Genomic DNA, 15,838 nt, shown 5'->3' on the forward strand with positions numbered 1-15,838 from the left:
CTTGTTACAATTGCAATTGAGAGAAGCGGAGCCGTTAACAAAGTCTATTTCTAGTTGTTCAGTTCATAATTTTAATTAACGGTGAAATTCAATGAGTATCACACACACATCCGCGTGATATCTGAGTCAACTGAAATCTTCAATGACTAACTGTTTTAGTTACGTTCTAAAGATATGAGTCAATCTGAATTTGCTCCCTGAAGAATTTTTAGCGAAGCCAAATAATACGAATGAAACAACGCGTTAATAGTTTATTAAAAATATTTCAAATGCAATAGATTCAAAAAATACGTACACAAATACAAAACCAAATAATCCAATCTTACTAATATTATAAATGCGAATGTTTGAATGGATGTTTGTTGAAATATCTCCAAAACGGCTACATAGATTTCGATGAAATTTAGCATATATGTAAAACAGAATCTGAAACAGCGCATAAGGTACTAATTAACTTTTTTAATTCCACGCGGACGGAGTTGCGGGCAACAGCTAATCATCTTATGAATATGTCTAGAAAAAATGAATTATGAGATTATTATATAAATTTTATCATTTGCATGTAAGCCCATTCATCATTATAATTATTAAATTGTCATAGTTTGTTTTGACAATAAGATTCAAACGTTTCCAAAAATAATTCTTGGCATTGGCAATGGCGCCAACGAACTGTTGCTTCAAAACATAAACACGTGGATATAGAAAAATGCGGGCATAATACCACTTTAGTATACAAATATTTTGAAAGTTTTAGTCCTAAATAAAATTACACAAGTAATTTTATAAGTATGTAACTGTATATCTATTGTCTATGTTTAAATCATTATAATACTATTTTATCACAAAACATCGATAAATCTAAATATAACTTACATTTCTAGAAATAATTTTCTCTTTTCTGCAAATTGCTAGCAGTGAAGCCCACACGTTCCGGAGCAGTATCCTGCCGCTCAAATTAATTGCTGCTCCTTAAATTTATATATGACTCTAGATTTTTTTTTATTTAATTATTGAAAAAAATATCATATAAACTTTCTTATATTTATCAGAAATAATATAGTAAATAAGTATTCCAATATTTAAATACAGAAATGTATACTAAACTTATTTGTTACAGGAAGTGTAGAGCTTTTTATTATTTAAAATAATAAAACAACCGTCTGACACGGATACGTGTTCGTGAAATTCCGCTGATGCCGTAATTGAATTCGATGACATAAAAAAAAATTACGCTGACTCAAATAATAAGGCCGCGCCTAAGTCATTGAGGTCCACCTCGGCGCGGAAAGTTTTCGAAAGCGCCGGATACAAAGTTCATAGGAAAAGTGGTGTCAAGGTACCGCAGCGTATAATTCCCCGCAACCCCTATCTACCCGAAGGTCCTTCGAGCGGTACATAGCAGCGTTCGGGTGGGCCGGGGGCTCGGCCCGCCCTCCGCCCACCATTGGCCGGCCGTGGAGAACTCCACCGGCTATTCGCTGAACGGCGCCCCACTGCCTCGACCATGTGCTTCGTGTACTAGGCTTTATTTTACGCGCCGTCACTCCGATTCATTTAGTCGCTCACCCGACACGTCGCGTGCACCACTATATTTTCGGGGGATGTCAAATGCGATCGATTGTAATGGATTGCGATAGTATACCGTCGTTCGCGCTCTTCAGACAAACCGGCACTGTGATCGTCAGGGTTAAGATGGAGTCAAGCCAACGCCGCGGGCCCCCGGCGGGCCAGCTTGTGCACAGACCAACAGCCTGTGAACGATGCTCTAGGACTAGATTAATTAGCCAATATAGTGACTGTGATAGTGATTTTGTGGAAAAATGTCGACCTTATAGGCCCAGTTCTGCCAGAAGCAGTAAGCATTATTTTTTAATTATTTAACTTTGAAAACGCATAACGCGAAGACTTTATTAATGTAATTCAAACTTTAAAAATACGTGAAAATATTTAAATTATTATAATTTTAAAAATAAATTTATAATAATCCAGGGACTAAAATTATCCAACTTTTAAAAATTAATACAAATATTAATTAATTTAAATAATTACAAATCTATAAAATTAACTGAAACTGTTTGAAATTTTTTACGTAAAAATATAACTCAAAGATTTATACCAAATAAATTATTGTCTAAAACATGACTCTAGTTGAAACAGTGTTAGTCTATCATCCAAATTCAGTAAAAATGTATTTTAAAAAGTTATAATGGTTTTAAAATTTACATTCGTTATCGTTATTCCGGATCGGAAACTAATACCTATGTACCAGAAATCGGAAATATACCAATAAAGATCGAGTAACATAAAATATATAATTATACAGTAAGATGCATAGAGGAAACGTATACTTAACCTATCCTAACACAGCTGTTTAATAATCTAATCACATATCAAATAATGACAATACTTTGATAAAACAAACATGAGCTCGCAAGATCTTACTATGTGACTATTGGCGCATGCGCACGTTTGCGATTTCATTACGAATAAAAACTTGCTCGATAGTCGACTCTACAATGTTGAACTAAAAGATAAACTAACATACTGGGACTAAAACAGTAATTAAACGTACTAAGATATCTAACTAAATGTTTTAACCTTTAATAGTGGTACAGTTATGTCCACTCTAAGAAAGGACGGTTTCGTAATTTGCGGGTTAGATCGCGTCGTTTTTCTGTGGTATAAAATCTTTTACACATCAATGTCACTAGTAAAATATGTTCCAATATCGAACTAAAAGCAAACGTTTATTAAAGAGTTTATTATTTACTTTAGTAAAATGTATCCCTTTTTATCTACTTTAATTTTAGTACTTATTGATATTCTGTTACAGTTTATTACTACATAGTACGAATATTCGTGAGCTTTCCTTAAATTGACAAACTTTTTATTGAAATTTGTACAGCGGGCGTAAAGTACAACCAACAACTTTCTTGTAAAATTTTACATACTCTATCGATAACGTTACGAAGACGCGTGTCGCAGTTTTAGCTAGGACCAGTGATGAAAAATAGAGATCATTTAAATATACGCACTTAAGTCTTAAAAAATCCTATCTTAAAATATAAATAGTAGGTAATTATACTTTTTAGTTGCAATAATTTAACCTTAAAATAAATAATGTACAATCCATTAACATACCGAAATTAGTTTAAAATTCATTATAGTTAATCATGCAATTTGAATTCAATATATGTAATTATTTAAAAAAAAATCTTTGTTCGATATACTTGTCGGCATCATTACTACAAGTGCACCTGTGTAATTAACTTTATTAGGGGTAGCAATAATTTAAAGACAGGATTAGTACTAAATTGAATCTATTGTTTGATAATGAATCTGCAATGACAAAGTGCGCAATAACAACTGGTTACCTTTGATAATTTGTACTAAAGACATCTGTTTAGCAAATGAATATGTAAAATTGCTTATTAAATTTAAAGTATAGTCCACGAAATATAAGATCATAAATTTGAATTATAAAGTAAAGGAAGCAATCTTGAGGAAAAAATATTTTAGTGAGTAATAGATAAGTAATATACATTCATCCAAACATTCGCATTTATAATATTAGAAACAAGGTTAGCAAGCTATTATATTAAATTATATAAATTCAATTTAATAATTTTAAAAACTAGATAGATTTTTCATAAAATTTTATTGTAGTTTTAATTTCTATCGTGTTTAATTAATATTAATCCAAGTTATGTAAAGTACAAATAGCCATAAATAGCATAATGAGTAATACTAATTGAGAATCGATGTAGACATCGTAATTATATCATTCATCAATCTAATAATAAACAAATATAAATACATAAATGAACTGTGTCAGGTCAACAATAAATTTTCCCGGAAGTTACAAATTAGCTACACCGTCTGTGAGGCTGTGACGCCATTGATTTAATGATATCAAATCCGTGCGACTCGGAAAATATTCCGTAGGCTATCGAAAAACCCACACTAGTTCCGGTAAGGGCAAAAATACCAGGTTTAGGTTCAGGCCCGTAGATAGGAACTGCAGGCGCAATGAAGGTCGCTTACATTAAATTGGTGTAACGGTGTGTTTATAACCGACAATGATCGACAATTAATTCTGTTCGTAAGAAACGTTTTAATGAAGAACTCAGCTGTACGTAATTATTGTTTGTACTTCTTTTTCGTTATTGTTATGATTCATATTGGATCAATTATTTACAGATAAAGTAAGTACACGTTTCAAGTGTACATGTGTATGTATATATGATTGAAAAATATATGTAGACTAGCTGTCGCCCGCGACTCCATCTGCGTGAAATTGAAAGAAAATAGCATATGAGTTCATCGTCCATCCATCAATCTAAACATTCTTATTTATAATATTAGTACAATTTGAAAGTAATAATCTATATGCCTCACTTAAGATGCACAGATTTCATTGCGCTTTCAGTGTTATAGTTTATGAATTACTTGGGTTCGAATCCCAGTACTTGTGAAATTGGACCCTTTATTTCAACAAGCAATTCGGCTGTGACGTCACATTTAACAAAAGGTATGGTTAATGATTAATTTTGAACTATGAACAATTTGTTTATGATTTTAATTTTTTAAGCGTCTAATAGTAGAGGTGTGATAGTGTACTCGTAGGTGTCTGATCTGATAAGTAGAAAAAGTAGTAATGCTTTATTTGATGTAATTAATTACAGAAAAACTGTCACAACTCTAAAGTATCTGTGTACCGCCATTAACGTCACCTATTTGCCCGTAATAAGCTATATATAAATGTTAATGTTAATTTCCTGTATTGGGGAAAAATTTGTTCTCTATTGCCATTAAAAAACATGTGGAAATTGATATTATACATGCATCTATTCATCAGCATTCGTTCTAATATTTACCATCGCTGCTGACTCTTGGTATTTTAGTCAGTTACTACTATATAAGTAACTAATCAGTTATTAAAAGTTACTTTAGGCTGTAACACTTTTCCTGATGCAGTTTCGACCGCTTTAAAATACCGTCATGCCACCAAAAAACCGTTTAAAAAGTTGTTTTTATAAATACATAATATCTGTTGTTATCTTATTAAATTTAATTCAGGCGAAATTAGCACATTGCTCGTTTCCATAATTTCAAAGCGAACGGCGTCGAAGCCGATCGACTTGGAAGCGCCTTTACCATTTAGAGTGATTTTCGTTTAATGACCAATGTATCAATAGCTTGTCTCGCCATATAACTTGGTGCACGCGTCTCCGAGCGATAATGGATCTTATTATACGCCGTCAAATTTTACGAGCCTTCGGTTGTTAGTCGATACCAACAAATAAATAAAACGACTCAAGGCAAATCTTTGTTATGGCTGAATGAAACAATTTATTACGTCACACGAGCGGCTTGTTCTGACGATAAAGCTTCTTTAATAAAAGTTTAATCTAAAGAAAACCGACCAACATCTTCTCCTCATTCTTAACTTTTTTAACTCGTTCATATTGGAAATTTACATAATGATTGCGCAGGCGCCGACCGCGTCGATGGATCGAACGGTGCGAAGTTTTCTCGGTTTTCGAGCCGAAATTCTAGTTAGCGGGCGCGCGATTTCTTTTTAAAAAGGTTAACAAGGTGCTCTCGTTTGGGTCGTTTTTCGTGGCGCGCTGCCTCCTTTTGTGTACGAGCGAGCTGTTAAAAAATAAACGAATTCTTTGTTTCTCGGGTAGTCGGACCGACCTCCGACGCGGTCCCTACTTTTTTATGCCCCCTTATAACCTGTGTATTACCTACGTGTAGGTATCTACGGTTTTTATGGTCGCCGGTCAGATCTTCAATGGGCTAAGGAATTCGATCGAGTCTCCACTTCGTTCATATTATGGTTTTTGTTGAGATCGTAATTACTGATCTTTTATGTACGTCGCTTTATGAAACTGAGTCGATTTTGATTATAAATTACTTTTGAACCCATTAAATTGAATTAATACTAGTTTTTTTTGTCGTGTACTATTTGTTTTTAAACGCACACCTAATTAGGTCTCGAGATGTGAGACGATGCCACCGATATTCTTTTTGCGATATGTTCAAATATGTTTTTAAAGAACGAAGAAATATTCGCGGCTCTCACGGTGACTCCACATCTTTTTACGAGCTGACCTGTTGTTTTTTTTTTTAGTTGAACTTTTGACGGCGGTCTCGCGGTTGCTTGCTTTCGACCGGCGCACTAATAAAATGTTATGATCGTGTGTTTAACGCGTGTTGTGTGTCGGTCGGGCCTCCTTTTGACATGATCGTTATTGCCCGACTCCGCCTTGCGGTCGCCTTTTGTGTTCCAACTGTAACGACGTTGTTATCGTGTCAATTAAACGATACAACCTTCACGACCAAATCTCGTCTAGTTAAATCGCCGCATTCGATGACCATAATTCATTTACGCGAACGATCTTGGGTTTCGGATGCGGACGAAAAGGGTTATATCGATGTCCTTATCAAACATCTAAGAGGGGCGTGAGATAATCAGGATCCGTTCACTGGCCTTAGTTAAATAATAAGCGGCACCGAGCCCTATAACTATATTACTTTTTTATTTGAGGCGGCGCTGCGCCCCGGGGCTAAGCAGCAAAATCGTTGCAAAACGGGCTAACGAGAGTTAACAGGAAAAAAATGCACGCAAGCAATTTTCGTACGGTAGGCATAACAAGAACAGATTTATCTGATTAACAAAATTACGAATTACCGACAGATAAAAAAATGCACACGTAATATATGGTGCTGTAAGGTATGTCGATTACTGTACGTTCCCTAAATATAATACTAGTAACATGTTTACAAGGATGTTGCAGTGAAATGCTCGTAACGCTCTACCTACGTTACGACAAAACTCTGAGTCACCGTATACCAGACATAATATATATGATTCATGTATTATGTCTAAATAGTTACATTTGCACGAGCTAACTACGAGAAAAGTATTTGTTAGTACCTATGGTTGCAGCTTAACTTAAGTAGCTCCTTAGCATTATATTTCCTAGCATCTGTCGAAACAATTGATTGTTAAAAATCAACTGTTAGACAATTGATGAATTCGTTAATGATGTGAATTTACCATTTTTTTTTATCATAAGATGGCAAACGAGCGAGCGGCCACCTGAAATCGCTGAAATAGCGAAATGACCGTTGCCCATAGGCATACGCGATTGCATATGCGTTGCCTACCTTTAATCGACGGAGGAGAGGATGCACAGAAAGAAAATATTTTCCCCTGCCATGCATCCTCTCATCCGTAAAGTCCATTTCCACTTCCCATCCTTTCCTTATGAGAAAAAGGATGGGAAGGGAAAGAGGACTAAATTAGGCCTCCGGGACGCATTTCATTATCATATCAAGAGAATCAATGTGATATAAACATCATTGACGCGGAAGTAAAGAAATGTTCAATGGGGAAAAAAGTTAATTTACCTTTTCTGTGATTAATTTATCAAGAAGTGTATAATTTATTATTGCCTTGTTTACCATAGAACGAAAAATTTGCGGTTTTATGCTCATCCGTAAAGTGAAACGCAATCGAAAGTATCAATTATCTAATCCATACAGCTTCAACTACATTACATTCATTACGATAGGAAGTAAGGTCAGTTACGTTTTCACGCGTGTAAACGTAAACGCAAGGCATTTCCTTTATAGACTAGATCGTTTAACTTCAACTTGGTTACTTTCATATCAATTTATACCATCAAGGGATAACTTGATTGTAGGCAAAGTTTATTTATAGGTTTCTATAAAAATAGAAGGCTTTATTACATTTAGTTGGTGCTTTTAAGTACTATGGTCAAATAGATTAATTAATCAAGTTGTTAACGCTATGTATTTGAAGAATTCATTTTGCATAAAATAAATAAAAAGTTCAAAAGAAAGTCTAAATTACAATTAAAAAGAAAAAATCTATGTATCAAGAAATGTTTTAACACTACCAAATTTGAGACAAAAAAATTACGGCGCGAAAATAAAAAAACACTAAACTGTAAACTACTAGTTTATCAAAACGTGAGAACGTTTTTTTTTTCAAAATAAAAACGATACAGTATTTGATATCGGAACAATGTCCGGTCGGGTGGCGTCCACCGTTAAATTTTTACCGCATTAGTGATTCACTTAGGTTCACCGGACAATTAGCAAAGGCTGTCCACCTCTGGGCCGCGATGTATTTATTCATCGGATGTTCAACGATTACCATAATCGATAGCATCGCGCGACTCGCATACGAACGCGCTCCATTGACGTTTCCATTGACGAGATGCAACGTAATTTCATACGAGCCACGCTTCCTACGTAACAATTTCATAAGATACTATTCCTATATGCGCTCGTTCTGTTACTGTTATTACGGTAAAATTACACGAGCGTAATAATATGTTTGACATACATTAACTGTTTTATACGACAACTATAAAATAGATGTTAGGTGCAATTCTGTAACAAACATAGCAAACATTATGAACCGCAATTATTATGTATAATAAACAATTATTTGAAAATTAAAATACGAATAACTCAAATATAGATACATATTGAATTTTTATAACGTATCACACAATTATAGACAAAAACATTTTTAAAAACTTATAATTTCTGTAATAGTTCTTTACTCGAAGAAGTTTTGTCATAACTCTTTTAGTGTACCTAAAGCAATAGTAATATACCAATATTTGTTTATCCATAGGATACGTCAAGGTTTGTGCGACGGTGTGCCTATTGCTGCTGGCCGGGCTGCCCGCGCAGTGCTCGGCGGCGCCGCGCACCATGGAGCGCACACGACGCGCCGCGGACGCGCAAGAGAATGAACTCTGGGCCAACCCTTGCGACTACAACACAGAACAAACCAACGTGAGTGCACTTCGCCGCTTTATCGCTTAAGAGATATTATTAATATTTTTAATAAGAAATCTTTACAAAAGCTCATCATAAAGCATTCATTACAGTAACAGTTTTTGTTGTCATAAACGAGTCGTACATTGAATTTACCAAATGATCATAAAAATACTCGATACAAACATCAACCGAATTTTAATCGAATCCTTTCTTTCTTTCCAGTCAAAATCGCCTTTAAGCTACTCGCCGAAACTTGTAAAGAATGTCGCTTTGCAAGCAAGAAACTTACTCAGAACCACGGCGGAGTACAAAGATAAATTCGTAAGTCCAACTTTTATTATTGACCGACGACGTCAAGAATCTTTCTTCGCTTTCATTGACGGAGCCGACGACGGGCGGCAGCGGGCGGCGGCGGGCGGCGGGCGGCGAGACGTAGTATTCGCTCCGCATCGATATGCCCGCCGCGTCGCTCTAAATGAACGGACGCAGCCTGCGATAGCCGGCCAATACCGATACTGCTTTAAACTGACCACATCAATGCATACCTACTCAAACGTTTAGTGCGATTTTATCGATTTATGAATGAAATTCCATTTACTGTATCAATTATTTAATTGACGAACGTGATCCCTCGTTATGAAATAGCGATCCGCCCAGATTTGTATGACTCCTGTTCTCACGAGATTTCATCCATTAATGATTCTTGACGTGCACTTTTTAGCGCCGTTTTCTCACCGCATCGGGCGTGGGGCGTCGGGCGTCGGGCGCTCGGGAGAGATTGCATCGGTGCGGGCGCCGCCGGTTTCGCGGCTCCACGTCCGGCTGCGGCTTCCTTTCTTTTAATTATAATTTTGTACTGCATTTACGTGACGCCATCGATACGGCGGCGAGGAGACCGCTTAAATCTTTTCGGCACCCAGCAATTATAGTTGTTATCACAAAAATTGACGAGCATAAAGCACTAGTATAACGACGCGCAAAAAACAATAAATCATTGGCTTACGTCGATTGCATATTCATAAGATGAAGCACGAGTCGTAAGAAAATTATAAGACGACTCTGACGTATCAATCCTGAGAATATAATAATATTTCCGAATCGGAAGTAAGGTGGCCCGATCGACGAGCAATAATGCGATGTCGCTGTCGCGCCTCGAATCATTTATGGATGACTCCTTACTATTGTATTTAGCGTCGCTCGGGCTGCGATCGTCGCGACTAGGTTTGTATACATTTCGGTCGTAAACGACGGTGCGAGTGAGTCGTGTGGAAGCAAAGGGTCAATGGAAGTGGAACGCTGGTGTCGTCTCGTCGGAATTCGTGCAGTGGTGCGTCGCGAGGTTTGCGCATGAGGTACGGTGGCATTTGTAATAGGCTCGGCGGTCGTAACGACGGCGACGTCCTGTCCGCTCGCCGCTGCCTCCGCCTCGTAAAATGACATTATCGACGCACAGTAGCCGGAACGGAGTACAGGACGATGCGCGTACGCATCGCATACTGATTGCGCATTAGTATTGCGCTACACACCTGCCCGACCATTTTTTTCTGTCTCTCCCCTTAATGTCGGTCATTCGTTACTAATGTATCATATTTATTGCGATTCGGACAAAGCTCGCAGGCGATGAACCTCCATTGTGATATACCATCGCCCTGCTTGCCAAGGACGTTTTCGGTCCCTTTGTTCCGTGTACATTTTCCAATCTGAACGAAACATTACACATATTAATAATGAACTTACTTTGATATTATGACATCACTCTTTGTTACAAAAAAAAGACAAAAGAGTGTAAATAAACAGCAACAATGTAAGATATAAAAAGATAAGATCCAAATTATTTGAGCTATCATATCCGTCGTCAAGTCATTCCTAAATAATAACTGGTCGCCATTACGGAGAAGGCAATAATAAATTCAACGAACCCTACCGGTAGTGTGTGACTCCACACTGACCACCGTGTGAATGCGACGCGAGGTGAACCTCTCGGAGGCCGCTGTCAAAATATTATCGCATCAAAACTTAAAGTTTGGAATTGCTCTGATATCCATCAAAAGAGTTTCGTGGTCGTCGCGTTACCGAGCGCGCGGTGCGGGAGCGATGCGCGGACGGCCGGCCTCGCTTATCGCATCATAGTAACTAGATATACATAAACGTTGAATTATACGCCTGCTATAATATGTACATACTTAGCGATAGCGTTGTTCACACGGGCGACAGGCTGTCTGCGGCGTCGGTTGGACTAAGCATGTGTGTTGTAAACATATCGCGCGGCGCGCGTGTGTGCGTGTTTATTTGATAAGCTTCCGATGTTTCGAGCTAGGTATCCGGACGCAATGTCATCGGATTTCTGAGATCGCCGCCCACCCACGACAACTCCGAACGTGGACTGACCGGCTTCTCTCGGACCACTTACTAATCATTATGAGAAATAATGCCTTCAAGCAAGATTATTATTACTTGTTATGAATCTGTTTTTCGCACTCTTATTAACTGGGTAGACAGAGGTATCTTCCGCATTAAGTTCAACCATAATAAGAGAACTATCCTACAAAGGATTGGCATTTACTATATTACAATTACAAAAATATTACAAGTAAAATCTATATTGAATTAATAATAATATCAGTTATCAATTAAGTAACTTATTAAGTTATGCATAATACCTGCCTTATTACTTTTCTATATTTAATATCTATGTTTATTTTTTAATAACTTATTCAATTAAACAATGTTATAATTAGGTTACTTATAGGACCGTTATTAAAATGAATAAGGTAAGGTCGATGTAGACGAATAGATAAATTGTATCGGATATGGTGCCATGGACCGGACGAACACCTGTGTTTTTTCACGTACCCTGCCAATGAATTACTTCGCGTTTGGAAATATGGATGATCAAGCATTTTATGATTTTAACATTATAAAATAATTGTCTTCGAGTTTTGAAAAATAATTAGACTTTTACTGATTAACGTATGAAGTAGTCCTGGCCTATAATATATTTTTAAATATGTTTTATATAGATATTGTATTTAAAAGTAACATTTGTAAGTATTGCCAAATCGATTACAAAAACTCTAATTTCAAAAATTTTGGCAATTCATTTAACAAATCGTTTCCACTAATTCTTATCAAGCCACCGTTTTCATATTTCCCAATGCGTACGGTAAATTAAATAATGTTTGGTCATAAATTTCGGGTGAATCACGAATATTGCGGCGATTTTGAGATAAGGATATTTCAAAAGGCGTCGATTTTCGACTGTTTGTCACGATTTTTTTTGGATATAATTAGTCGCATTGTTATATAACTATACGGCTACCACACAACGTATCGAAACGTAAGGGACAATCTGTTGCATTACTATTGCATCTGCCACTGTCTGGTGTGATCTTACCATGGCTTTATAAACTCTACGTGTTAAATGTTAAAGTTGGTTTTCGTCTACGTACCACCGGTCACGTATAGCTTGGGCATAGTGTCAAATTTTAATGTCGAAATTGTTTGTTACGTGACATGTCGGTGGTGGTCAAGCCTCCGGTTTCGATCTCATCTTTCACACGACCTTGAGTGACATTAAATTATTCGCCGATCGTACTGAAGTTAAAATTCGACGTGTAGTACCTACCTAGTTATAAACGGCATACATATACATTTGCATGTTTTGCTATGTCGAGATAGATATGAAAATATTATAAATTAATAATGCACGCTGCCAAAAAGTTAATAAGTGTTTATGTTATTGGTATTGTATGTTTAGTGTAATGCATAGCGTAAGAAATACAATTTAGCGAACGTTTTTGTAAAATAAAGTACGTACCTGTATATTGTGTAGAACCCGTGTAACATATAGAACGATAGTAAACTGAATACTGGTGACATTTACACCGCTTCTATATTTATAGTAGTTTGTGAAGAGGAATCTTTTACATGACACGATCGCAATTTTTCTTTCAATAGTCTCTTTCCATGAAAACCAATCAACGCATTACATGAACTACTCGTAGATCAATTCTTCGTTCGAAGAATTCAACGGGACTAGCTGTTTGACAATACAGATTCACAATACTGCATGCATCGTATAATGGAGCTTAGATTATTTTTGTACAATAAGGCAGAAATAATTATAAAATTAGCACAAAATTATTTTTATTCTTTTGTATCACGTAATTGTATTCTAATATGAGTAGGTATGGATTGCGTTACATAACTGGTCAGTCTTCGAATCAAATGCTTCCAAACTTTTGTCTATAATTTTAAAAGTTTTATTTCTGTTTTTCAAAGAGGATAGACAAAAAATATGCTTTATTAAAAATGTTTCGTCAGTGGAAATCCACAGTTACTCTTAATGCATTTTACATTTTTCGATAGTCATTTGAAATGTTGTGTTTTGTTGTTTGCAGGCGTCAAAGTTGCACAGCTATGATAGTTACGAGAGGTTGCTTCAGGAGTGGACCGAGTACGAGTGGCTGCGCAAGTTCCCCGGCTTTGTGGAGGACGTGCTACCTAAGGGAAAGACCCTCAACAAGCCCATACCAGAAGAGAAGATGAACGAATTAATGGTGAGTTTCTTATAAACCATTGTGAATATTTATGGTTTCTTTAAAATATAACAAAATTAAATACCCAAAAAATGCTTATCATTTATTTTTTTTTGACCTTGTCGTCTTATATTTGATTCTGTATCAATCGAGTGTTGATGAATCCGCTGATGCCAAAACGTGCATCCTCGTGAGTTTGTCAATCGATTTCAAAGAAGCGACATCGTCGGTGGCTCTCATTGTTGTTAGCCGACAATCGTTTACGTGAGAACACAATGGTTTTGCAATATTGATGTTTCAATCACAAGCCTAATCTTTTGATATTATATCGATTTGATAAAGCTCAAATATGTCTTAAATAATACACAGCAGATTGATTTATTTGTGACTTATCATGATTAAGTACTGTTTACAAAATTAACCTTCGCGGTACCAAAAACAGGGACAAATAAAAAGCTTGATGCTAAAATTATAAAAAAACTTTTTAAAAAACGTTTTAATAGACCGATTTAACTAGTGTCATAATAGTTTCTTAATATACTTCTTTCATATAAGAAGAACCAAAGTCATGAAATGTTTTTTTTTTCTTCACAGGGTCATATTGAAGAGGTATTGCCGCCAATGTACAAAGGACTGAAGATGGTACTCGCAGGACTGCACGGTATCGATAGAGAGGTCTTCAACGACAACATCGTCGCCGACGCTAGTCTGAAGGAGAACATTAATCATACCATGCACAACGTTAGAGGAGTTCTCTGCTTATTCAGCGTAAGTATTTACAACAAATACTTCAATAAGAAACTATTTAAATGAAACAAAATCCTTAGCTACATATCTTTTTGAAATTAATAACTCGGAGTATTGCTTTGTGTTTTTTGTAATTCCATAGGTCTAATTATGTATTTCTCATCTTTGCAGGAAGTGATGAAGTCTTTTAAATTGGAGTTACTGCCGCTACCGAACGAAGAGCTCCCAAATTTCAAGGCTGAGGATAAATTGACAGTTGCCCTCCTCATATACCGCGACACTCTCAACTATTTGGACTACCTGGCGCAAGTGTTCCAGAAGATGTATGATTCGAAAGTCACTCCAAAGGCGTAGGCTTGGTTTTGCAACATAAACTTGCGAGTGAGACGTTAAGACCGCTTAATTTTGCGGGTCTACTGCGCGACTGCTCGACCAGCGTTTGGGACGCCTACATAATCATTGGTGCTTTTGTTAAGGACTTAGCGTAACATTTATAAGTTACGCCACGCTCTCCGTCGGCTAGCTCCGACCAGAGCCTCCTCCTAGTTCAATTGTTTGCATATTTGGCTGTTGATACGTAGTAGAAAAATGACTTTGCCATTACATTGCCATTTTGGTCTAGAACGAATTAGTTCCTTTTATTTTTTTTTTGTGTAAATAGTGACGAATTTAAAATGTATTATTTATTGTTTAACAGACGACATTCTAAATTTTCCGATATCCTAGTCAAGGTCTTAACTTATTTATTTCTTGCTTTCTCTCCACTTTAGTTTCGATTACTTTGTAAAATGTACTATTTATATTAGGTTTGATTAGTATTAAATTTCATTCCACCAAACTTGATCGACAAATGTTCGATGTTAGTAAATTATTGAGTTGTATCGTGTTGCGGTCGCTTGCTATTGGTGAGATGAGTTTGTTTGATAGATATATTTCTTGCGCCGTCTTTGTGTGACTGCGCTTGAGGCTGCGAATGATTAATTTAATGTAAATTGTAATTCCTAGTTTCTTTAATTTTACTTGACTCTTTGTTAACTATTTATACTACTGTTAAATAAATCCAATGAAATATGACTAGCTTTAATAGAGCTGTTAATTATATTATTGTAAAGTACAGAGCCAGTGTATTTATAACTTAATCATTATTTGTATAGTTCAAATAGTATTTATAACTGGAGCAAACATAACTCCATATGTTTGTGAAATTAAATTATTAATTCATTTAATTGACTTCATTTCTTTTCTTTCATTATCATTTCCACAGGACCTTATTTTACTAATATTATAAATGCGGATGTTTAGATGGATGGATGGATGTTTGTTTGAAGGTATCACAGGAACAGCTGAATTGATCTCGATGAAATTTGGCACATATGTAGAACATAGTCTGGAAGAACGCATAGGTTATTTATTAACTTTTATTTAATTCAGCGCGGACGGAGTCGTGGGCGACAGCTAGTACAGTCATAACTTTCGTTTGCAAGATGACTTAAAATAAAAATTGACAGTGTTACACCAAAAAACACAGCTATACAGTGTTTTATTACACGTATTTTAACCCTTTGACCGCCGTTGATTGATATTACGGATGTTGACGTGATTGAAAAACCAAAACTGCTTTTAATATCGCCGTGCGGGAAAAGGGTTAACATACTTTTATGCTAAAAAATAAATGAAACACTGACTTAGTTCTATATAATTAGTCCTTATAAAGTTAAACT

General features: G+C 36.1%; 1 protein-coding gene across 1 annotated transcript; it reads left to right on the plus strand.

Annotated features, from left to right (window-relative positions):
• The first annotated feature begins 1,572 nt into the window (after positions 1–1,572).
• LOC106121916 (uncharacterized) lies at positions 1,573–15,347 on the plus strand. Its single transcript, XM_013317748.1, has 6 exons — positions 1,573–1,855; positions 8,684–8,847; positions 9,055–9,153; positions 13,233–13,391; positions 13,965–14,138; positions 14,289–15,347. The coding sequence occupies exons 1-6, from the start codon at positions 1,609–1,611 to the stop codon at positions 14,469–14,471; spliced, it is 1,026 nt and encodes a 341-aa protein (XP_013173202.1). The 5' UTR covers positions 1,573–1,608; the 3' UTR covers positions 14,472–15,347.
• The last annotated feature ends 491 nt before the right edge of the window (positions 15,348–15,838 follow it).

The sequence above is a fragment of the Papilio xuthus genome, unplaced genomic scaffold, assembly GCF_000836235.2.
Source record: "Papilio xuthus unplaced genomic scaffold, Pxut_1.1 DF826933.1, whole genome shotgun sequence".
Classification (NCBI taxonomy): domain Eukaryota; kingdom Metazoa; phylum Arthropoda; class Insecta; order Lepidoptera; family Papilionidae; genus Papilio; species Papilio xuthus.

Excerpts from the sequence above, each read along its gene's own strand:
- LOC106121916 (XM_013317748.1), top strand. The coding sequence starts at position 1,609 with ATGCGATCGATTGTAATGGATTGCGATAGTATACCGTCGTTCGCGCTC. Across the intron at positions 1,856-8,683 it reads GCCCAGTTCTGCCAGAAGCA|GATACGTCAAGGTTTGTGCG; the intron begins GTAAGCATTATT and ends GTTTATCCATAG. Across the intron at positions 8,848-9,054 it reads ACAACACAGAACAAACCAAC|TCAAAATCGCCTTTAAGCTA; the intron begins GTGAGTGCACTT and ends CTTTCTTTCCAG.